This window comes from Camelus dromedarius, chromosome 14 (genome assembly GCF_036321535.1).
Source record: "Camelus dromedarius isolate mCamDro1 chromosome 14, mCamDro1.pat, whole genome shotgun sequence".
Lineage (NCBI taxonomy): Eukaryota > Metazoa > Chordata > Mammalia > Artiodactyla > Camelidae > Camelus > Camelus dromedarius.
The window spans coordinates 66,857,572-66,881,059 of record NC_087449.1 but is presented as its reverse complement, the minus strand read 5'-3'; the positions used below and the strand labels follow the sequence as shown (position 1 = coordinate 66,881,059).

The following is a 23,488-nucleotide window of genomic DNA, read 5'->3' as shown; positions in this document are numbered from 1 at the left end:
TGCTGAAGAAGCAGCAGCATCTTCTTTAATAGTGAACCTTTCTTTAAAGAAGACTATAGCCAGTCAGTAAGACTGAGGCTGTAGCAGCAAGCAGGTTTATTTACACACAGCTGTGAAACATGACTTTTCATTTAGATCAAATGGTAGTTCCTCCATGTTAATTTCACTCATTTCCACCCCATCCCCCATTCTAAGGTCTGTAACGGCACATATGAAAGATAAAGTAATAGCAGTTTATAGGTTGGTTCTATTAGCAGAAGAATCTCACAACTGCTAACTATGCCTGTTTTATTCCAGTGCTAACCAGATGCTTCAGATGAAAAATCATTTAAGTTAATCCTTAATAATTGACTTGTTGAAGGTGAAACAGTTGACTTATTTGTTTATTTACTGAAGTATAGTCAGTTTACAATGTTGTGTCAATTTCTGGTGTACAGCATGTTTCAGTCATACATATACATACATATATGCATTTTCATATTCTTTTTCATTATATGTTACTATAAGATATTGGATATAGTTCTCTGTGCTATATAGTATAAATTTATATATCTACTTTATATATAGCATTTAATACCTGCAAATCTCAAACTCCTAATTTATCCCTTCCCACCCTCTTCCCAATAGCTGTAAGTTTGTTTTCTTTGTCTCTGAGTCTGTTTCTATTTTGTAAATAAGCTCATTTGTGTCATTTTTTAAGATTCCACATATAAGTGATACCATATGGTATTTTTCTTTTTCTTTCTGGCTTACTTCACTTAGAATGATGATCTCCAGGTCCATTCATATTGCTGCAAATGACATTATGTTATTCTTTTTATGGCCGAGTAGTATTCCATTGTATAAATATACCACACTTCTTTATCCAGTCGTCTGTCAGTGGACATTTATGTTGTTTCCATGTCTTGGCTATTGTAAACAGTGCTGTTATGAACACTGGGGTGCACGTGTCTTTTGAATTACAGTTTCCTCTGTCTATATGCCCAGGAGTGGGATTGCCGGGTCGTATGGTAAGTCTACTTTTAGTTTTTTAAGGAACCTCCATACTGTTCTCCATAGTGGCTGCAACAAACTGCACTCCCACCAACAGTGTAGGAGAGCTCCCTTTTCTCCACACCCTCTCCAGCATTTATTATTTGTAGACTTTTTAATGATGGCCAAATGACCAGTGTGAGGTAATACTTCATCATCATTTTGATTTGCATTTCTCTGATAATTATTGATGTTGAGCATCTTTTCATGTGCCTGTTGGCCATCTGGATGTCTTCTTTGGAGAAATCTCTGTTTAGGTCTTCTACCCATTTTTTGATTGGGTTGCTTGTTTTTTTGTTGTTGTTGATATTAAGCCATATGAGCTGTTTGTATATTTTGTCAGTCACATCATTTGTAAATATTTTCTCCCATTCTGTAGGTTGTTTTTGTTCACCTGACATTATTATAAATGTTACTGTAAACTCAGTCAAAAAGTTCCACAATGAATGTAAAATGGTTTGTTCTTGTGGTGATATTTAAATATCAATTTCAGGGATAGTACAGCCTCATGGCAAAAGCATTTTAATTAAATCAAGAAACTCATGGAGCAGAAATTCTTAGAATTAATTATGGTGCACACAATGTATAACTGTGTGTCACAATAAGCTGTGACATTCTGCCTATGGAAAATAAAGCTCAAGTGGTCACAACATGCAAATATTTTTGTATATTCACAGTGTAACAGAATCATTTTTTGTGATCCTGATTCTGAATACAGAAGTCTGCTTAATACAGCATGGTAGTGTATTAAAAATTGTGTATTAGGAAAGGAAAGCCTGAGCCTCTGCAGAACTCCTTTTAAAAACCTTTCTAAAATAAATCCTGCAGCTTTTAAAATATTTACGAAACGGCAATCACTGAGAAGCACGTAACCAAGAATACTCTGAAATTGATCTTTTGAGGAAAGAAAAACTGAACAAATAAGTCTGTTTACTTCATTTTGAAATTCCATAATGGCCTTTTTGGAAGAGCTCAATTTTTGGTAAGAATCATTTGGTGGAGCTGTTATTTTTAATTAGTTAAATTTATATCCTCTCCTGGAATGGAATGAAACTGACAAGGTCTGCCTACAGTTTTATGGCACCTAAATTTGAAGAATTTCAAATTTGAAGAATTCAAAAGATCACAAATAAAGACAACTTATTAAAAAAAGTATAAAGAAAAAATACTCTGAATGGAAGCAAAAAAGACAATACCTGTGAAAACGCTCGGGTGAAAATATTTACATGTTCCAAAATGAAGAAATTTAGAATCAAGAGAGTATCTCCTCAATTAAGAACAGTATAGTACACAGACCACAGATGACAAATGTTGGTGAGGCTGTGGAGAATAGGGCGCCCTCGTATAGTGCTGGTGGGAGTGTGAACTGCTGCGGCCACCGTGGAAAACAGCATGGAGGGTCCTCAAAAGACCAAAACTAGAACTACCATATGATCCGGCAATTCTACTCCTGGCTACATATCTAAAGAAAACAAAAGCACTAGTTTGAAAAGATATACATTCCTCAGGGTTCATAGCAGTATATTATTTACAACAGATAAGATGTGGCAGCAACCTCAGCATCCATCAACAGGCAAATGGATATACATACATATATATATATATATATATATATATATATATATATATATATATATATATATATATAAAAAATGAAATACTGCTCAGCCATAAGACAGACTAAAATTTTGCCATTTGCAACAACACGGATGGACCTGGAGGGTATTATCCTCACTGAAACAATTCAGAGAAAGACAAATACTGCATGTTATTGCATATGTAGAAAAATAAATAAAACAAACTAGTGAATATAACAAAAAAGAAACAGACTCACAGATACAGAGAATAAACTACTCGTTCCCTGTGGGGAGAGGGAAGGAGGAACGGCAAAACAGCAGTAGGCAATATGAAGAGGTACAAACCACCACATATAACACAGATAAACTACAAGGATATACTGTACAGCACAGGGAATAGAGCCAATATTTTATAAATGGAGCAAAATCTATAAAAATTTTGAAACATTATATTGTACATTTGAAACTAGTAATATTAGAAATGGGTTATACCGCAATTGAAAAAAAAGTGAATTAAGTCAAAGACAAAAGAAATTAAAAATTATACTATGGTATACAGAGAATAATCAATTAAATATACCCCAAATTTCAAATTTACTAAATAAACTGGCCACTTATATGAATACAGTAGGCAATGTAATGAAAGAAAAAAGACAGTGACATGACAGTACACTGAAAAACACTGGTGCCAGACGCGGATGTGAGCACCCTGTGAGTCCTGCCAGCTGGTATTCCATCCTTGCACAGAGCCCCCTCCTTGATTTGCACTGACCCTGGACCTGTTTCTGTCCAAGAGGATGCAGTGGATGGGATGGTGCAGACTTCAAGGCTGGGCACAAGGAAACTTGCAGCTTCATGAAGGCCTCAGACCTGCTTTCTGGGGAAACTAGCTACTGTGTTGTAATGCAACCACCCTGAGAGCACTACACTGTGAGGAGGCCCAAGCTGGTCAGCAGGGAGTCCACCTGGGAGAGATGCCGGGCCACCCTCAGCCACCGTCGCCGAGACACACGAGAGGTACATGAGTGCAGGTACCACCTCCCACGCGACCCAGCTGCCACCAGACTGCAACCATATAAGGAGACCCGCAGTGAGAACCATCCAGCTGAGTCCAGTCAATCCACAGGAGCATGAGAGACAAGCTGTTCTTGCAAGCCACTAAGCTGTGCAGAGGCTTGTGAGCCAGCAGTATGTCACCAGGACACGTAACGTCAGAGACAGATACAACCATTAAAACATATCAGTGAGTGCCAGAAGTGACGATTCTGCTTCTGATACTTTAAGCACGCCTTTTCACTGTCAAAAATGTCCTGGTTTGGATGCGGAAAGACCGGTCACCCCGTCTCCAGTGAATGACGTAAGCCGCCGAGGGCTTTGAGCAGAGTGCGCTGGTCTGACCGAGTTCCGAAGGCAGACTGGCCGCTGTGCTGGCGAGAAGGGAAGCAGGGACGACGGGGTGGCCTTGGCAGGAGCTCCTGGTCTACGTAACTTGGGTTTCGTAATCTGCCCCTCATTCAGCTCAGTAGCCCTGAGAGTTTTCAGTTGGTTCTTGAAAGGCAGACAATCATATCATATGCAAACATTGATAACCCTTTCAATATTTATAGCTTTTATTACTTGTCTAACTGTATTGGCTAAAACTTCCAGGATAATGTTAAATATGGTTTTATTTCCTTTCCCCAAAAGAACTTTTTAAATGATAAGCATCGTGTTAACTCCATACTGATAATCAATTGATTCACTGGAGGGTAGAGCAGACTTTAGAAGTTTAAAAATATTGCTCAAGTCACCACTTTTCCAACCATTTTGTTGTTTCTTTACATAGGGCCAAAATAACCAGAAACTCCAATGAGCTGGTGACTTTTGCACCTGACAACCTTTGGTACTGATCCAAGTCTATGGGAAGTGACTGACCCAGAGGAGCCAAGAGGAGAACCAACCATGCCTGAAGAACTGGCCCAGAGAGGGACTGGTCAGGTGACTCTGAGTTACAAGGATATGTTTTTCAATATTTCAGACAGTGGTTCAGATGCCTACCTTCTGCTCTTCTTCCATTTCAAGGAAATGACCTTTTGAAAATGGACAGGTCACAGTACCAGAACTAGATAGACAGCTTCTCTATGTGCCAAAGAGGAGTCTGCAACTTATAATTCATTTTCACTTTCAACATAATATGCTTTTCCTTCCTTCCTTCCTTCCTTCCTTCCTTCCTTCCTTCCTTCCTTCCTTCCTTCCTTCCTTCTTTAAAAAATGGACATTGAACCTGGGACCTCATGCATGCTAAGCATGTGCTCTACTACTGAGCTATTACCACCCCCTGTAATATGCTTTTTATACAACGAGAAGTCACAACTTAGGAATGAGAGTCAGATTTGAATTTTAACAGAGGATCAAAAAGGATCAAGAATAAGATAAAAGAGAAAAAGAGAAACAGAACTCTAACACTGGATAAATTATTGGGTTAGATTTTTCCCAACAATTTCTATTTCAACATATGCAAATTTGTCTTTATTATTAAATTGTTACTAAATCACATTTTTCAAATAAATAAGAGTTTATAAAGGAAAAGACTTTTGAGTAATCTTTAAGTGCAAATCACTAAACTTTTAAAGCATTTTGTTTATTTTTCCCCCTGCAACTTGCACATTTCACCTTGTTTTTCTACAGCAGGGTAGTCAAACCTTTTCTGTGAAGAGCCAGATAGTTGCTTTGAAGGCAAATGCTGTTGAAACTACTCAACTATGCTGTTGTAGCGCAAAACGGCTACAGGAAATACGTAAATGAATAAATAAACTTTGCTGTATAACAATAAAACTTTAGTTATGGATATAGAAATTTGAGTTTCATATCATTTTTGTGTGTTACAAAATATTATTCTTTTGGTTTCTTAAAAACCATAAAAAGTGCCATAAAACCTATTCTCAGCTCTTGGGCTGGACAAAAAGAGGCAGCGGGCCACAGCTTGTGGACCCTGTTCTAGGAGACCCAATGCTGCTGTCAGAGCATAGAAGGACAATAGTGACCAGCGACAAGAGTCCTTTCCAAACAAGGATGACACCACTGAAGACTGTCGGTGGCACACCCAGCAGCTACCGATTCTCAGCTGAGACCTTTGTGACTCTGTTTCTGGAGCTGAAAGATTCATGTCTAGCATGCGACAGCCCCACCCCCGCCCCCAAACGCCAGCGTTAACAGACTCCACAGGGAACACACCTCACAGTTGCACACTGTCTTCAGTCAGGTCAGTCATAAGAGTGCAACACAGGTTGCCAAAAGAATCTGATTTACTTAATTTCTCAAGGTTTGAGCTACTCAATGAAAATCACAAACTGATAAGAAGAGTCAAGGGTGTAAGAAGCTAAATAAACACAAGAGGAAGCAGTGGAATGCTGCCTGTTGGCATCTATCCCAGCCTATAAGCTGTAACCCGACTCATCACCGTTTTCCTGGACAGCCAGATGCTCCTTCATAAGGCAACCCTTTTTCATCCATTAAAAAAACAAAACACTGTAAAAAAGATACCTTTTTATTCTCTCATCTGCAGACTACTGCACAGTTCTCAAATTCTCAACACCCATCTGAATTCCTGGGGTAGGGGTGGGTGGGAGGGGGCTTGTAAAAATACAGATTCCCAGGCAACAGAGTGACAGAGTCCTATTCATTTGCTCTGAGGCAGGGCCTGAGAATCTGAATTTTTACTAAGCAAACATATTATTGTGACATAGCTGAGTGTACTTACTGGCTTTGGGAACCATAAACTGGTGGGTAGTCTTTTTTTTTTAATATTTTAGATTACTGCAGATACATATGCAGTTTTAAGAAATAATAAGTGATCTGAGTACTGCCTTCCCATGTGGTTAACACTTGGAAAACTACAGCACAGTATCACAACTGGGATGCAGACACTGATACAGGCCAAAGCTCTTATTAAGAGTTCCTCAGCTGTATTTATTTATTTTTCATTTGTGGCGCATATATTTGATTCTATACAATTTTATCACACATGTGGGTTCATGGATCCAGCACTCCAGCAAAGATACAGCACATCTGCATCACCACGAGGAGCCCTCCCGACGTCCTTCTGTAACTGCCTCCTCCTCCTCCCCACCTCCTCCTCCCCCCCGCCCCAACCTCTGGCTACCAGATAGTTTTTTAAATGAAGAAGCTGCAGCTGACAGAATTGTGGATTTTCCTCTTTTGTTCCTCGATCTCATTAGTGATTATGGATAAATAACACAGTCTTTTCTAATGCAGTTATCTCCAATAAACACATCTAGATTGGTTAAACCAATGTGATTAAAAACACATACGTCACATTATCTCAGTGTCCTCCTGAAACCCTCCTCCCTCCCAAAACTACAATAAAGGAATAACAAAGCCATAGACAAAAAGAACAGGATACTCAAAGGTGACAGGTAAGAGGTATTAAACAATTTTTAGAAACTGGAAAAGGATGAAGAGATATGGTAACTGATTCAGCAGAAAAAGCTGAAACCCAAGTGTCTGCTGGTCAGGAACTGGAGGGACTGGGTACCCCAGGAGGGGGAGCAGTGGACCGTGATCACTCCCCCAAGGAGTCAAGTGACACGCTTGTTCTTTGGAGAAATCAAATGAAGGCATTCCAGGCACAGGTGGGGAGGGGCGGGGCATGTACTGGAAACAGGGTGAGGGAAACTGAACGGGTCCGGTCCCAAACTTCCCACCCTCCTCAGCTGTGAGACTGCTGGCAGCCAGGCAGCAGACTGGCGATTTCTTCTCAAGAGAATAATCATCTGCTACTTAGAGAAAGCCTTTAGACACTAACCTTTGGCTGGTAGTGGGGTGGGGGGATGGGGGTGATGGGGAGTGTTTCCAACCAAACACCCCAGGCCAAGCCCATCAGTGACAAGCCCTGCCAAGTACACGCAGTGTCTACTCAGCCCAACTGTCCCACTCTTCGTGGCAGTCGGCCAAGGATTATCAGACATTTGAGGAAAGCCTCCAATAACGAAGTCTGAAATGAAGTAAAGACCAAAAACACCAGAAAGAAGCAGAGAATACAAACACCAAAGAAAACAGCAAGAAATGTGTAAGTAATATCTTTAGAAGAATTAGATACTGCATTAATAATAAAAAACATTTGTGAATGTTTACTATGTGCCAGGAACTCTTCTAAGTATCTGACATGTATTCTTCCACTTAATCTTTTAAACAACAAGGAGCGGGCACTCCTACTCCACTTCAGAGGAAGAAACTGAGGGCCAGAGAGGTGAAGCATCTTACTCAAAGTCACATAGTTGAGAAGTGGCAGAGACAGGATTTGAACCCAGGGCATGTATCTCTAGAGCTCAAACAGCAAAGCCCTACCCCGTACTTCCCATGAATTAAAAAAACAACAAATTTGAAAAGAAAAAAGTCTAAGAAATCAAAAATATTATGACACAAAAATTTAAACCAACAGAAAGGCTGGAAAATAACCTAGGGGAAAAAAGTCTCAAAAAAAGTAGAACTAAATGAAAAATATGCAAAATGGAGGGGGATGGTGCGGAATGAGATGATTAGTCCAAAGGGACCAGTATGTGAATAAAAGGAGTCTGGAAAGAGAGAAAGGGAGGAAAAAAAAAATACCACAAAACTTCCCGGAACTGAGGACCACTCAACTTTCCAGGTGTGCGGGTCCACTGTAAACACCAGCACCGGTAAGAAAGGCACCCAAGGTTCTCCATCACGGAGCTGCAGAGGCCCAGAGAGAAGAGCCCAAGGGTATCAAAGGGGCAGAGACAGTCACGCAGACGAATCAGGAGTCAGAACCAGTCTTCTCGACAGCAGCCCTGGAAGCTAGAAGCCTTGGCCTAGGCAGTGAAGGAAAAATGATTTCCAAACTGGAATTTAATATCCAGGCAAAGTAGTAGGTGGGTTTATATAAAACTTCCATTTTTTAGGTCTTAAATAGACAAAACCTAGCAATTCCTAATATTAAATATAAAGAAATAACCAAATATTAAATTACAGATTCATACACTTTGTATCTGTCTAATCTATCCATACACACATATATATCATAAGGAGTATAAAGATACGGGTTTGTAGTACTTAGCATCAAGTATAAACATGCAATGAAGACATTGTGAGTTAAAGTTAATACTCTACCTCTGGGAAACAAGCCGCAACATCGCTCACAGATGAACCTGTGCGTATCTTATGGCGCATCAATTCCCTACCTAGGTGTGCGGTATATGTGTGCATGTGCAGAAATGCAAATACACACGTGCATACTCAAGGGACAGCCTTGCACATGTGCACCAAGAAGCACGCACAAGAATGTTCACAGCAGCAATGTTCACAACAGTGAAAGCCTGGAAACCATCCAAACCCCACCAGCAGGGGGATGGGTAAACCGTACACAGCGACAAAAACGAATGAGCCACAGCTTCGTGAAACACGGAGGGTTTCGGAAGAGTACGAGGGGTGGGGAGAGAGCAAGTCCCAGAAGGACACCTACCGAATGGCGTAACTTTATAAAGCTCAAGTACAATAAAAACTAAAGAATACATTGCTTAAGCGTACAACCAACTTGTGACAAAGTTTAAAAAGCAACAGGATGATGCCCGTCTGAGTGTTTCTGGCTCATGCTGGGTGTCGGCGGACCCTCCCCTCCTGGGAAGTTGAGCCCTTCAGCTCTGTATTATTTCTTTTACATTTCCCGTCCCTTCCTCTCCTTCTACATCCCCTTTGTTCAAACACTGAACCCTTTAGGATTGTGCTCCTTTCTGGCAGGGAGATGGAAAAGGAGAGAAATGTGGAAATGAATGCAAGTTATGGGCAATATTCTTGTTTTGGGATCAGGCAGTGGGTTCCTAGGTGTTTATTACTATGTTACACTTTATATGTTACACATGCTCTTTTCCATATATGTATGGATGTGTGTCCGCATGTATACATATAAATAAAATTATCAATGACTAATTTTTTCTTTTAAAAGACAACAGAATGGGAATAAAAGGAAAAAGACATTTGCCTTTTAGACATCTTTTGTAAATGAGCTACCGGGGAATGTGTTCTCTCTACAAACAGAGATAAACCAAAAAAGAGGAGGGTGCAGGAGTCCACCAAGGAAAGAGCTGGAGGGAATCCAAACTCCACGGGAAGGGGCTGTTCTGCTCAGCGTCTAACAGCGCCTCTCACAGTTGGCACCTGGTACCAGTTTGTTGAATGAAACAACAAAAAGGCCCTCCTAGGAAGTGGATGAGGAAAGTCCTGAGGCCACAGCTGGATAGCAGGCCTGAAAGCAGAGTCTAGACTGGACTGGGGTAGACGATGAAGGAGGGCTCCAGATGGATGCCACAACAGCAAAATGAGAGTGACAGACAGATGGTGTCTGATGGGTTTACAGAAAACTAATCAGGGGAACCAACAAGACCATCACTAACTTTATGGAGTAAAAAGAGCACTAAGAAAAGTCAGGCAATCTTAGACTGCTATCTGGCTCAAGTGAGTATTTATACAGTGAACATTAATTTAATCCTAAGGGGCATTATAATTACATTAGGTGAACTGAAAAAAAGTGTTGTGTGAGAGAACTGTTTCCTTATTTTTTTCTGGCAGAAGGTCAACAGATAGTTACTAAAACTGAAAAAAACAGCACAGTGCAAATTTGCAACTTAGAAATACCTAGGAAATGTCAGAAGAGCGAGCTCAGAGAGGTAGGAGTGGCCGCCTCTGGGGAACAGGAGTCAGGAGCCTAAGAGGAGGGTGGGGAGGGACAACTGTTTTGTTTTGTTTTTTTAAAAATAAGCTCAGTAACTATTTGACTTTCTAAACTATTTACACATATTACTTGGACACAGACACACAAAATGAAAAAATTCCCACACTTTAGACTTTGAAACTAGAGGCTTTTAAACTATTAATATCTCAACAAGGTCTTATATGCATAAAAATTATCAGACTTCTCACGTCCTTAAGTCTCAGATGTTCCTTGATCAGGAGGACCCAACATAACCAGATGAAACTGTTACCCACAGGCAGGGCCTGGAGGAGGAGGGATGGGGCCCAGCCTCCGGGAGTGCTCCCTGCCAGCCCGCACCCTGGGAGCAGCCTGGGGAACTCATGTTACCGGCATTACGTATCCCACCGCAGCCTGCTGCCACACTGTGTGGATGAAAGTGCAGTCTCCATTAACCCCCAGCCCCTGCCTTGTCCCATGTTCCTTAAGCCAAGTCCAAATCGTCTTCTTGCTGTTGGTTCTGTTCCTTGTTGCCAATCTTAAGCCAGCGAGTCAATTAAAGACCATCATTTCCCTAGCTCCCCTTATCTCACTCAGCGAGCACATTCACCCCTTCCATTCTGCCTCACTGGGCTCGTTTAGAATCCCGATTTTGTCCTTCCACCTTGGGTCACCTGTGAATGTGACAAACGCATCCCCACTGATGTCATTCATAGAAATTCTGAGGATGTCAAGTCAGAGCCTTTCTCCTGCATGATGAAAAGCTTCTCAGGTTGGAAACAATGCATTAATCAACCCTCTCTGAGCAGACTCAGTTTTTCATCTGGCAAAGAATGTTTCATTCTGAATATTTTTGTGTTTATATTCCTTTATCTGGCCATAAAGATAATGTGAGAAATTTCTGTCAAGGCAATCTCAACAATAACTATTTATTAATTGAAAATTCCACCAAGAGAGGCAATTATGGTGGGAGGTGATGTGAAATTTGCCCATTTTATAGCTGATGAACCCATGGTGGCTTCTGTGAGACAGTCTCCCCAGAACCATCCTATCTGAGATGAAGGTCAGAACCTGGGTTCTCCAGTTTTACAGAGGATCAAACTCAAATTTATCAGGGTGTCTAAGAATAACTCGGTCCCAGCCTCCCTCCCCTCCCCGCCCACACCCACCACATCTCTCCACAGTAGCCTTTATTTCTGATGCCGTGTAAAACCCTGGGCTGACAGGGCGGAGGGACAGCCCTCCAGCCAGTACCCTTGCAAACAGCCTTCTCATTTCAACAGCAGACCATTTCTGCACACGGTAAAGTGCCCCTCTGCCATCCAGCATAGCAAACACATGGGTTAAGACAGCTTTTCTTCAGCACGATGATCCTGTCAGCCGAGTCAAGTCAGTTTACAACATCAGAATCACTTCAGAGAACAGACTGAAGCCATAACCACTGGCTCATTCCGATGGCTATAATCATTAGACATAGCAACCAAAACAAATCTTTCAAAAACGCCTTTAAAAATAATTGAGTAATGTACTCATACCTTTTTATGAAAACATTTTGGGATTATGGTTATATGTCTTCATTAATATAGTATTTAACATTTTTTTCCCTGATAAAGCTGAACTGTATTTTTTTTTCTTTTTTATAGAAGTACAGTCAGTTACAATGTGTCAACTTCTAGGGTACAGCACCGTGTCCCAGTCATGCATATACACACATATATTCGTTTTCATATTCTTTTTCATTAAAGGTTATTACAAGATATTGAATATAGTTCCCTGTGCTGTACAAAAGAAATTTTCTTTTGAATTGTGTTTTTAAGCTATTACACGAACCACACTGATAGGATGACCTTTCTAAAATCAGAAAGAGGGTCTTCTTACCAGGGAGTTTATGCCAACCTCTGTACGGTGAATGGAGAACGGAATGGTCCAGGGAATCCAGTAACAACCTCCCTGACACTCTGATGGAACAGGGTCAAAAAGAAAGGAGTGGATACTCTCTGAGTGAGACAACGAAGCCCCCTGAACAAAACTCAGCTCAACGCCCTGCTTCTCGTGGGATGCAGGCAAGCTCATACAGAAGGCAGTGAACAGCCTGCCTCCTAAACTGGCTGCCATCCACAGAGAGAGATTCACGGGTACTGACAAGAGAAAGGAGTTACAATAATCAATATGAAGTGAACATGGCACAGAACAACACTATCGTATGATCTTAGCCTCTAAAAGGCAAGAAATGAAGACGGATTATGCAAGTGAAGTAGAGATCTCAGAGACCAGCGTGGTCACACACGGTCCTTGGGAGGCAGACGAACTGCATCATCTGCCCAGTCGTAAGTTCCCTCCCCCATCCGCCCAGTGAGGAGGTCCCTGGAGGCAGATGCCAGGACCCCAGTGACCTGAACTTGGTGCTTTCCAGAGGGATTTATTCCCCAAGGTCCTAAAGACAGAAAACAGGCAATTAAACTAAGGATGCTGGGGTCTGAGGATCTGACCCCAAGCACTGGGGCTCATGGCAAACAGCCCCTTTCACACAGGGAGAGACCGAGCTGGGGCTGGAGGAATGACCTGACCCAGGACACAGAACTGGAGGGTGGAGTCCAGGGCTCTCTCCGCTGCCTCAGGCGTCTGTGAGTGCCGTGTGCTTGCCTGCATCCCACTGGCTAGAGCTGGGAGGGCTGGGGGCTCTGCAGTGCTGTCCACAGCACCTCTCACACGGAGCGGGTGGCCACACTGACTCGGCATGGCCTCAGCACAGGAGCAGGTGGGCGGTCCTGGCAGAGAGCCGTTTCCAAAACCCAATGGACAGACCAAGACCCAGCCACAACCGGCAGGAATCACCCCATCAAGCCAAGTCCTCCCCACGCAGGGCTGTATGAGACTTGAAGTCAGATTTAGTTCCTAACTCCCCCTTGCTACTCGCACCACTTGGCACTTACAGGGCAGGCTTGTCTTTCTCTAATAAATTCCCATGTATTTCAAATTCTTTCAATCATTTAACAGCTTGGCATGGTGCTTAGAATACACGCCCTCATTCTAGGAATGACAAAACCACGTGTGGGTCCCATGGTGAGCGCTGCGTCCCGCGTCGCTGTGTCAGAGCCAGTTCCCCACCCCCCGCCTTCCTGCCTGTTCGTGGTAGGTACTCCTACTGGAAGGTTCCCACCCAGTGAACTCTTAGTGATGAACGTGGAGAAATCGCACCCAAGTTTCAGGTGGCGGTACCACAAATGCTAACAAAGCTGCCCATCCCCACAAGCTGTGGTCCTCTGCGGGGGTCCGGGTGACAGTCCAGCGCCAAGCCCCAAGGTCATCAAAAGCGTCCTTCTCCCTGTGGTCTTCTTACAAGAGATCATCCCTTTCTTCTGAGGATGAGGCGATTTCAAGCCTTTCTGCTCATCTTGCAAAGCAAAACACTCGGAAATGGAATGAAAGATCCAGCTCAAAACCTCTCCTCAAAGTGCTGCACAGCCAACATCTGTTTACCACTTGGCGTTCCTGGTTACAAAATGTCTTATTTCTTTGGAGGCAGTTTATGCAAGTAAAGTATTGGGAATTTTACAATCTTGTGTGCCGGTGTGAAACGGTCACAGCTGTGCTCCCTCACTCCACAGAAACATGGCCTGGAGACACATTTCCATAGAATCCCAATAAGCAATCACCGCGCACACCCAGATGCCAATTTTATCACAGGACACAGAGGCTCACTGTGAGTTCCCTTTCCCCCTCATTGCTCTGAATGCAGCAAAACTTCAGCCAGCAAAGCAAAGGCACCCCAGCAACAGCCAGCCTGCTCTCGCAGGCTCCCGCCCCACCTCCCCACCCCCCACCTCCATCTGCCGACACAGGCCTTTAACCAGACCTCCTCCAGTGCACTGGCTGGGACACCCAAGGAGGGAGTCCACTAGCACAGGTCAGGGCGCCTCGGAGATTTTCAGCTCTCTCAACGCCTCACACCCCTGACTCGGTTCAGCCAGTGTTTCAAGTCTCTGCTTCCGACTGACCAAAAGTGAACTGCCCTACTTAAGCCGTCCTCTGCTGAAGGGGAGGGTGGATGGAAAGGAGAGGTTTCGGCATTTACAAATACACTTTGAAGAGTACGATTCAAAGGCATGGGAGTGTTCTCAATATATGGGCCTTTAAATACTGTAGGGGTCTTAAAAAAATCAATTTCTAGAATGTATTTGACCAGAAGTTCCTAACATCATGTTTCCCATCTGTAAGCTAGCATCTGCTCTTTTCCAGGCTGCCTGACAGGCCATCCTGGCCACACCGATGGAGCCGGCTCCGAGTTCCCTTACTAAACACAGCTGAACAGGACAACAAGCCTCGTTCAGTATACCTGGCACCTCAAATGGACTGAGGTGTCCTGTTTGTCGCAGGGCCGTGACACACACGCAGAACAACTGGCTTCCCCAACAAGTCAAAGGGACAGTATCACACCCGGACCGAAAAGCCTCTTTCAGGCTCAGGTGGGTCTCTGACGGAGCCTGCGCTGCATAGCCTGGGACGCCTCGAGCTCCACCGGGGACTCGAGTGGTAGTTAACAACAGTCACTTCGCTGCCACAGAAACAGCCTGGTGACTGGTCATCGTGGCACCCTTGTCCTGGGGTGATAAAAGCATGGGCCCCCACTTAATGCAGTCTGGAAACGTCCCCAGCCCTCTGCATCACCTGTTCTCTGAATCCTGACTGGTGTGCAAGGGGTCCTGTGACCTCCATGCGTGGGCAGGTGGCTGTCCTTTCCCCAGCACAGACCTCTAAATGATCTTCAAGTGTTGAGGGCCTGGCAGCATGATTACCAGGAAAGGTCTCAGAGAGCGGCCTGTGTTTCTGCTTGGGAAGTTCCCCAGGTGCCCTCGCTCCTGGTCATCAGCTGCAGCTCTGCTGACGGCTTTCCAGACAGACGCCACTGTGAGATGCAGTCAGCATGCTGACCTGCCCAGTTTTGTATGCCATTACTTGAAAGAGCCACCAGCACTGATTGTTTAAGACCTGCCTTCTGGTGATGGAGCCTTGCGACAGCTCCCTCTCGAACTGGCCGGGCTCACCTTGGGGTTGGTTCGCTGCTGCAGCCGCCTCTCCTCCCTCTCCCTCTGCAGCCGCTCAAACTCTTCCCTGATTTCGGCTGGAGTCCTCCTCCTCTCCACAACCTGCAGGCAGAATCAAGAGGAGAAGATGGTTAAGTACCCAGAAAGTGAGGGAAATGCACAAGAGCTGACGTCATTAACTAAGTGCTGCCCCGGGGACCGCCGGCCTCCACCCATCAGACGCCTGGTCCCTGGTGACCCGAGGTTCACTGTCAGGCCTGGTCATTCCCAAGGCCGTGCCATCCCTCAGTACTCCAGAAACTGAAGTCTTACTTTCTTCATTTTAGTAACTTATCTCCAAGTCTGCAGGAATCTTACAAAGAAAACATCATCTTAAGTGTCACAGTTTAAGTTCCTAATGAGTCCCAGCTAACATGCTGAAAAATGTTAACACGAGGCCGTCGGTGACGGTACTGGCATGTCTCCCTCTTGTGCTGGGGCCACCATCAGAGGTGCCCTTTGAGCTTCTCGGGCCAAGGGATCTTAAGCCATGAAGTATGGGTGTTCTCAGAGTCAGGGGACTCTGCCTCCTACAGTCTGAAAGGAACCTTTGCATGTATGATGTCAGCTATACCTGAGTGTAAACACTACTTGGGTACCAAACAGCAGACCGCGCTAGTCCTCGGAGATGCACAAGGATGCCTGATCTATGAGGAGATAAGGCATTGTATCTCAGCCTCTTTCGTCATGAAAGCAAGGCAGTCTAGTTGAGACTGCAAACAGGCAGGGAAGGGCCACAGGGCCTCGGGTACCACACCTGTGAGAGGAAACCCCACCACCTGATTCCCAAGAGCCTCAAGTACCAAAGCTGGAGAGAAATGCAGGCAGTGGGCGTAGGACAGATATGACCAAAGTTATTGGTGTGAGACGGGAGACAAAGGCCAAAAAGCAGACCCCGTTATCAAGCGGGAGAAACATAGGGAGTCCTAAGAGGCTGCTCAAAGAACAGCTACAAAGGTGGGTGAGGCGAGAAAACACTGTGTTGGAAATCACAAGTTTTAAAAATTATTTTAAAAAAACCACTTAAATACAGCAAAAGTCAAAATAGTACAGAAAGAAAAGAAGTACAAAAGTACAGTTTCAAAAAAAAAAAGTGCAATCCTCCCTCCCCACCCACACGCCTTTCTCACAGGCTAACGTTCGGCTTTTTACACGTCTTTCTAAAAATCTTCCACGCGCATGCATGAATGCATACATTAAAATAAATGAGCTCATATTATAGGTTCTGTGCAACTTGATTTTATTATTCAGCAATACAGAAAAATAAATATAAAATTTTGGCCTGTCTGAAAAAACAGAAATTTGTTCCCTACCACTTTCAGCACGCAAACAGAAAAGGAATGAAAGCAATTTCTCCTCTAATCAACCCATGTGGTTTGTTAATTACCAAAAGGGGGGGTACTTCTTTTAAAGGAAGTTTTAAAATAAAAACACTGCTAAAATAATCCAAGAACAGACTGGAAGTCCAAATGGCGTGACAACGATTGCTCTGTGACCTCACAAAAACACCCCCAGTTCCAGAACTGGTACGGCGCGCTCACGCCGATGGTTCTTAAAGACACTGTGTGCACCTATTCACGGCGCTTTCGCTTCCCCAAAGATCCCCATCTTGGACTGAACAAAAGTCAGCAGAGTTTTTCAAAGTTTCCATTATCTTCTCAATCCCTGTCAGCCCTTCCCTTCATCAAAAGAAAATAAAAATAAAAGAACTTCAGGGAAACGTAGGAAATCAGCAAATCCATCTAACCTTGAAGATCAAGAAAAAAATGATTTTAAATACTTTAAAAACTGTTTGTGACTCTTAGACCCCAATTCAGTGGACTGGTGACTGTGGAACCACAACTTATCTGGACCTCGGTCAGTGGTGACCCGAGTGACTCATTACTAAGGACGAGGAGGGTCTGGGGTCTGGACGGCAAGTGCTTCTTCCTCAGGGCCCGGAGCAATCAGTCAGGCTGCTCCACCTGGATGAAAAGATTTCATACCAATGGTCTGTCTAAAGGATGCTAGTGTTACGGGTGCAGGTTAAACAGAAGTTTGATTAGCCATAACTTTAACCAGTGACACAGACTCCATGAATTCGCTCCATACGGATTTTCTTTTTTTAAAATAAACAGATTCCAAGAGTTAAAATCCTAGACCCGAACTCTGCAGGAAATCCAAAAGGCTGGACAGCACCAGGCTCTGCAAGGGCTGGAGCAGAACAAGATTTGCTTTCAGGAATTTTAGCTTTCTGACCTTTGCCGATTGAATTAGTAGCCGCAAATTACTTTCTCTCCCCCTCATTCTGTCATAGGATGAAGAGGCAAATATTCCAAGGGTGTTCAGCCATCTCATTTTTAGTCATGCTTTACAGAGGTTCTGCAAACAGCTGGTGCATAATCAGAGCTAACTGCAAAGTCAAAATGGCTGGCCCTTCTAGAGCTGTGAGGAACTCAGCAGGGCACCTCATTCTACCTCCGGCGGGCCCCCGATGGCCTTTAGCATTCACACCCTTCTTCACACAGAGTACGTGACGATGGAGAATGGAAGAAGGCCGAGCCAGCTGCAAGTCACTTCCCCCATCTCAGTAACTCTCAGATACGCGCATCCAGGGACGCAGCACCCTAAAATGCACCACAGTTGGTAAGTGCTAGATGTTTGCCATGTTTTTCATCAACAGAGTGTATCACATGCAGCCCACGAAGCCAACACCTGCACTGTCCACCCTGACCATGTACCAGCCAGGCCCATCCCTGCGCTGGCCAGGAAGACTTACTGTGGAGAGGGGAATACAGAGATCTCTGAAAGCAGGTGCACAGTGGGAAGGGGACAGAGACCTCGGCTCTCGGGCACTAGCTGGAGCCTTCTGGAGGGGCCTCAGGTAAGTCACTTCACTCTCTAAGCTTCAGTTTCCCCCTAAAAAAGAGGGGGATTAAAACTACACGAGTCCTGAGGTGGTGTCTGTTTTGAAAATTCTATGATTCTAGTCAACTTTCAATTTTGGAATAACTTTAGAAAATTATTTAGAACTTAGAGAAGTTACAAAGGCAGTAGAGAAAGTTCTTGTATAGCCGTCACCCAGCCTCCTCCAATGCTAACATCTTACACACCCTCGGAACGAACACCCGCAAGCCTAAGAAACGAACATAGTATGTTTGAGATTTCACTAGTCTTTCTACCAACATCACTCTCTTGTTCCAGGAGCAACCTAGGATCCAGGCTCACATTTAGTCACCATGTCTTGTTAGTCCCCTCCAATCTGTGAGTTTCTGTCTTTGTTTTCACGATGTTGACCATATTACAGCTCTTAATGCAGGCTGAGTTTCTTCGGCACTGTAAGAAGAATGTCAAAGAGACAGGGAAAAGTGAAGTACGGATAAATGTAAAGGACTGCAGACAAAAATTAGAGTGTGGAAGGTTCAGGCCAATGGCTGCTCCTCTAAATGTGCTCCGACATCTGAACGTGCCGTCTGAGTTGTGTGGTTCCCACTCCGCCTGGGGGCTGTTACCAGATTCAATACTGTCAAAGCAGTCACAGCTCAAAGCGGGCTTTTTGTCATTCTGGAGGACGGAGCAATTTCACTTTCATGACGGGTATCTGCGCAAACACCGCTAACCAGCTTGGAGAGCGAAAATGGCTGGTGTTACAAATCGGGAATGGGGTGTGTCTCGTTCCTTGGGAATCCTGCCAGAGAGCGACAAAGTCTCTTAAAGGTTAAAAAAAAAAAAAAAGGAAAAAGAAAAAAAACAAAGACCAAAAACCTACCTAATGACTGAAAACAAGGCCAATATTTAATGCAGCCTACGAAAGCTCAATTTCATCCCCAGCATCCACCAGGAGAAAGGGGATGATGTCACTGCTGGGACAGGGAGTGACCGCCATGTCTGGGGCTGCTTTGACATCTTTGGATTAAAGGCGTGCTAGACACCAGGGGTTTTAACTGTGCCCATCACCCCTCACTGACTACAGGTATATTGAGACTAACAGATATGTGGCAAATGGATACCAGTTGACAACTGGAAAAGTTGAATAGTCTACAAATACTAGCAGCAGAGCAATAGGATGAAGGGAACATGGCATCCTCCCTGGGGTGGATGCCACGACTGAAAAGGAGAATCCTCATATGGAACGAGCCACCGGCGGCAGGAACTCCTTGAGGGAATGCTGGTGTCAGCGCCATCAAAGGCTCTCGACTTCAGCGAGACTCTTCCTTCACAGGAGGAACAACGGGCTGTTGTGCGTCAGGCTCCGACACGTCTCCGAGTAAGGATCAGTGGAGGGACCTTCGTGCAGTCCACCTTCGAGGCGTTGTTATCGTCAGTGAAGTCTTGGTATCATTGAAAGAAAAGCCAGCTCTGACGGGTGAGAGCCTGATTAGCTTCAAATAGTTTACTAAAAACTATGAATATGAAAGCTTATCCATTCACCATCTGGGATTGCCTACACACTTTTATAATCACTACTGTGTGTGTGGCTTTTTTTCTTTCCAGTGGGGAGATAATTCGGTTTGTCATAGGAAACCATGCAATATTTTGCCAGGAAGAGGCTACCCCACTGCTCCACTGAGTTGGGAGAATGCTGCTGGGAATGAAAAACCCAGACCCTGAGGTGGGGATACGTAACAGAGGCCTACAGCTTTTCAGTGGCCCTGACTGCTGCCATAAAAACTGTAGTCAACCCAAGTTTTCAAAAAACAAGAGAGTTTTACTGTGGGGTATAAGGTATGAGGAGAAATTTAAAACAAACAACAAGATTCTGTTTTCCTTTTTCGATGGAAAAAATCCTAAGCCATTAGACCTAATGCTTTGCTGCAATGAACTAATGTGATGTGACGCACTGCTGTTTTCATTGAGCTGAAGGCCAGAAACCAAATGCCCACTGGAAGCAAGGGGACATATAGATGGGTGGAGGGCCAATGGTGACACTAGAGGGAGTGGCAGGGGTGGGGAAAACTGGACAGCACGTCCAGTCCAACTGCAGGGGCACCTCAGATTGTTGCCTCAGAGGAGAACACAGGTACAGCGTTACCAGATATTCTGATTTTTCCAGAGGAGATAAAAGACTGGATTTGCATGCAAAACCTCCCAAGTTTTAAATGTCAGCAAACTACAATGCATTGTGCGGGCAACCAGAACAAGGCTGCAGGCTGAAAACGGCCCACAGTCACCGAAGCTAAGCAGTGGCGCAAAGGGGAAGAGAAGCCCACTTCACTCCCCTTGCAGTGCGTACCCAAAGGCCTCTAGAAGGTTTTCATACTAGAATCAGAAGAGACAGGCATACAGGCTGGAGATCAAATACCAAAAGAGCTTCAAAGGGAATCTTACAGGATGAGGAAAAAATAACTCAATGAGAGTTAATTTAATGTTAATAGCCTGCCTACATTTCTTGGGCACCAGAGCCAAGTTTCTTTAATGAAATTAAGCAACAACACCTATATGTTCTTATAGCAATACAGAATTTTACAACTAATTTTCATATTAATTTTTCTACTTGATCCACATGTCATTTTTCAGATAACATGGAAGCACAAAGCAAACGACTTGCCCAAGGCTCTAAGACTACTCAGTGGCAGAGTGAAAGAAATGGCACCTTCTGAATTTCAGCACTTGTCCTTGCATGGTACGGGAGCCCAGGGCAGCCTATTTCACGGGTACTTGCTATCTATTTCGTTTTGCTCACTGTATTAGTAACGTTCTAATATTATAGCGCATTAGAGACAGAAGGGTCAGTGCAGACAGTTTTAATCCAGCAGTTCTCAACTTTCCGGCTTCCATTTTGTTCACGTGCACAACACAGTACTAATGAACACTCCCTGAGTGCAGTTATGACCGCGGGTGGGGAGTAAGGCTCAGAACCCTGGAGGGTAGAAGGAGGTCTGTGTGCAGAAGGAACTGTACCCTCGCAGAAACCATCCTCCATCACCCCCTGACTGGCCCGCTCCCTCCCCGAGGGTAGAAGTTACTGGTCTAGTCCATCCCTCTTACTAGTCACTTGACAGAGGTTAGGAAACAGACAAGCTGGATGACTGACTGTCCCAAGTTCACAAAGCTAAGTGGAGAACTCAATCCCTTAAACCAAAAATGTAAGTAAGAAGGGGACTCTGATGTCTTCAAATAGTCTCGAAAGCATTATCACAGGATGCGGAATTTGGGGGTTGTCGTTTTGAGGCTGTTTAAGGACTTGACCGGGACACCAGACACACAGTTTCTCTTACCTCCCACCCTTCCATTTCCAGTCCTCTCTTGCCATAGATGTCATAGATGGCCCTGGTCTGGGGGTCACTGAGCACTGCAAACGAAAAATCAAACATGTTTACAAAGCACAAAACTCACCTTTCAGTCCTGACACGGCACCAGCGGGCGAGCCCACCTCCTTCTGTTCTTCTTCGTCCGACCACACTCTTCCTGGAGACCCTCTCTTTCCCTACGCATCTTTCCTCTTATCTGCCCTTCAGATCCAATCTAGCACGTGCTTAAAGGTGACTACAAATGAGAAACGTTGGATTTTTCATGTCCAAGATGCTCTTCGTTGTGAGGTGCACCTTGTAGGAAGCTGCACTGACCCTGCATCACTAAAGACAATCGCTTTTAAAAAACTTAGTTATTTTTCACTGCAGTCTAAAAAGTACCTTGGCTTGAGAGAGTTAATCACAGTTTCTGAAAGAAGTCTAACATAAAGCTAGAGACAGGCTCTGACTAGAAAAATCTGACTTATTATTTACTCTATAGAGTTGCACTAACTCCTGTAACAGCCTGGGCGGGCTTTTTCTCTTTTTTTCACCTCTCTTCTTTATTTGTAAATCATGTTAAAAGACACAAACACCTGCCACTATGGCGTTGGCCATATCACCTAAAGCACATTAGAAAAAGACTTTTCAATAAGGGCGAGAGCTTTCAAAGGCTATCCAAACCGAAGTTGAACATCTGTACAGCTAGCAGGCTTTATCCTCCTCCTCTACTGGGCCAGTTTCTGTTCAAGACCTTCGAATCTTTTCTCTTCTGAGACATCTCATATATTTTTAAACCTAATTAAAAAATGATGTAAGTGACTCTATCCATATTCAAATCTAATGGGGAAGAAAGAAATGCTGACCACTGGGAAACTTGGGAGCCAAACTTCTTGAGTTCTCTCTAGGATTTAATAAGGAATTATTTATTCACCATCTCAGTCTCCCTTAGGCTAACCACTGGGGCCAGGTCTGCTGCTGCGGCATTGTCACAGGCACTGGTAGGGTGTTCCTGTTAACCCTTCCCCAGATCTCCAAAACAATACACACCAGCTATGTGGGTAGCTCAGACAACCGAATACAATAAAGGAACAAGCTTTTGGTCAAGCTTTATTCAGACCATGTAAGTAGTCACATTTAGTGAAGACACAGTGCTGACTGTCCACACATATCACCTGCCACAGTCTGTTTTACTGGTCACTAAAATCTAACTTTTTGGTTAAACTATAGTGAAATACAGCATATGCTTTTATGTTTACATAGAGAAGTCTTTATTTTGTAGAGAAAATCTAATTTTTGGTCTAATTAAGGAGCAAATCACTAAATGGTTCGGGAATGAATAACTTACTTTATTTTGCATATATCCTAAGAGTGACTTTATTTTTTAATTTTAATTTTTAAAATCGTGGTAAAATACACACAACATAAAAGTGATCATTTTAACCACGTTTAAGCGTACAAGTAAGTGGCGTTAAGTTCATTCCCAGTGTTGCATCTGTTGTTTTATTACCACTATTTCCAGAACTTTTTCATCATCTCCAAGAGAAACTCTGCACCTACTAGTGACTTTAATATTTTATAAACAAATACATCACAAATTTTCTTTCTGAAATATGAAAGATGTAAGTATAAAAATCTGAATTACTTGATTCTATTTCCTATTAGGCTTCTTACCACCATTGTCTTTCTTTTGTTAGAATCTTTTCCTTAACTGAATGCCACAGAACCAATAAAATCACTTTTAGATGAAAAAATGTTCTTTGTATCTTCTCACAAAAAAAGAACAAAGAAAGCTCGTCTGTAGCGATTGGCCTTTTACTTCAAAGAGTTCCTTTTAGAAGAAAACTAGTAACCAATTTAAAACTGGAGTGTCCCCTGCAA

At 43.7% G+C, this 23,488-nt stretch overlaps 1 protein-coding gene across 2 annotated transcripts in view; it reads right to left on the bottom strand.

Annotated features, from left to right (window-relative positions):
* DNAJC11 (DnaJ heat shock protein family (Hsp40) member C11) overlaps window positions 1–23,488 on the bottom strand; it is a 64,909-nt gene that overhangs the window by 18,294 nt on the left and 23,127 nt on the right. For both annotated transcript variants that reach the window (XM_064494112.1, XM_064494113.1), the window contains exons 3-4: window positions 21,596–21,669; window positions 15,360–15,461 (exon numbers count right to left, since the gene is read on the bottom strand). In XM_064494112.1, the coding sequence (XP_064350182.1) occupies window positions 15,360–15,461; window positions 21,596–21,669 (176 nt within the window). The remainder of the gene's footprint in view (window positions 1–15,359; window positions 15,462–21,595; window positions 21,670–23,488) is intronic.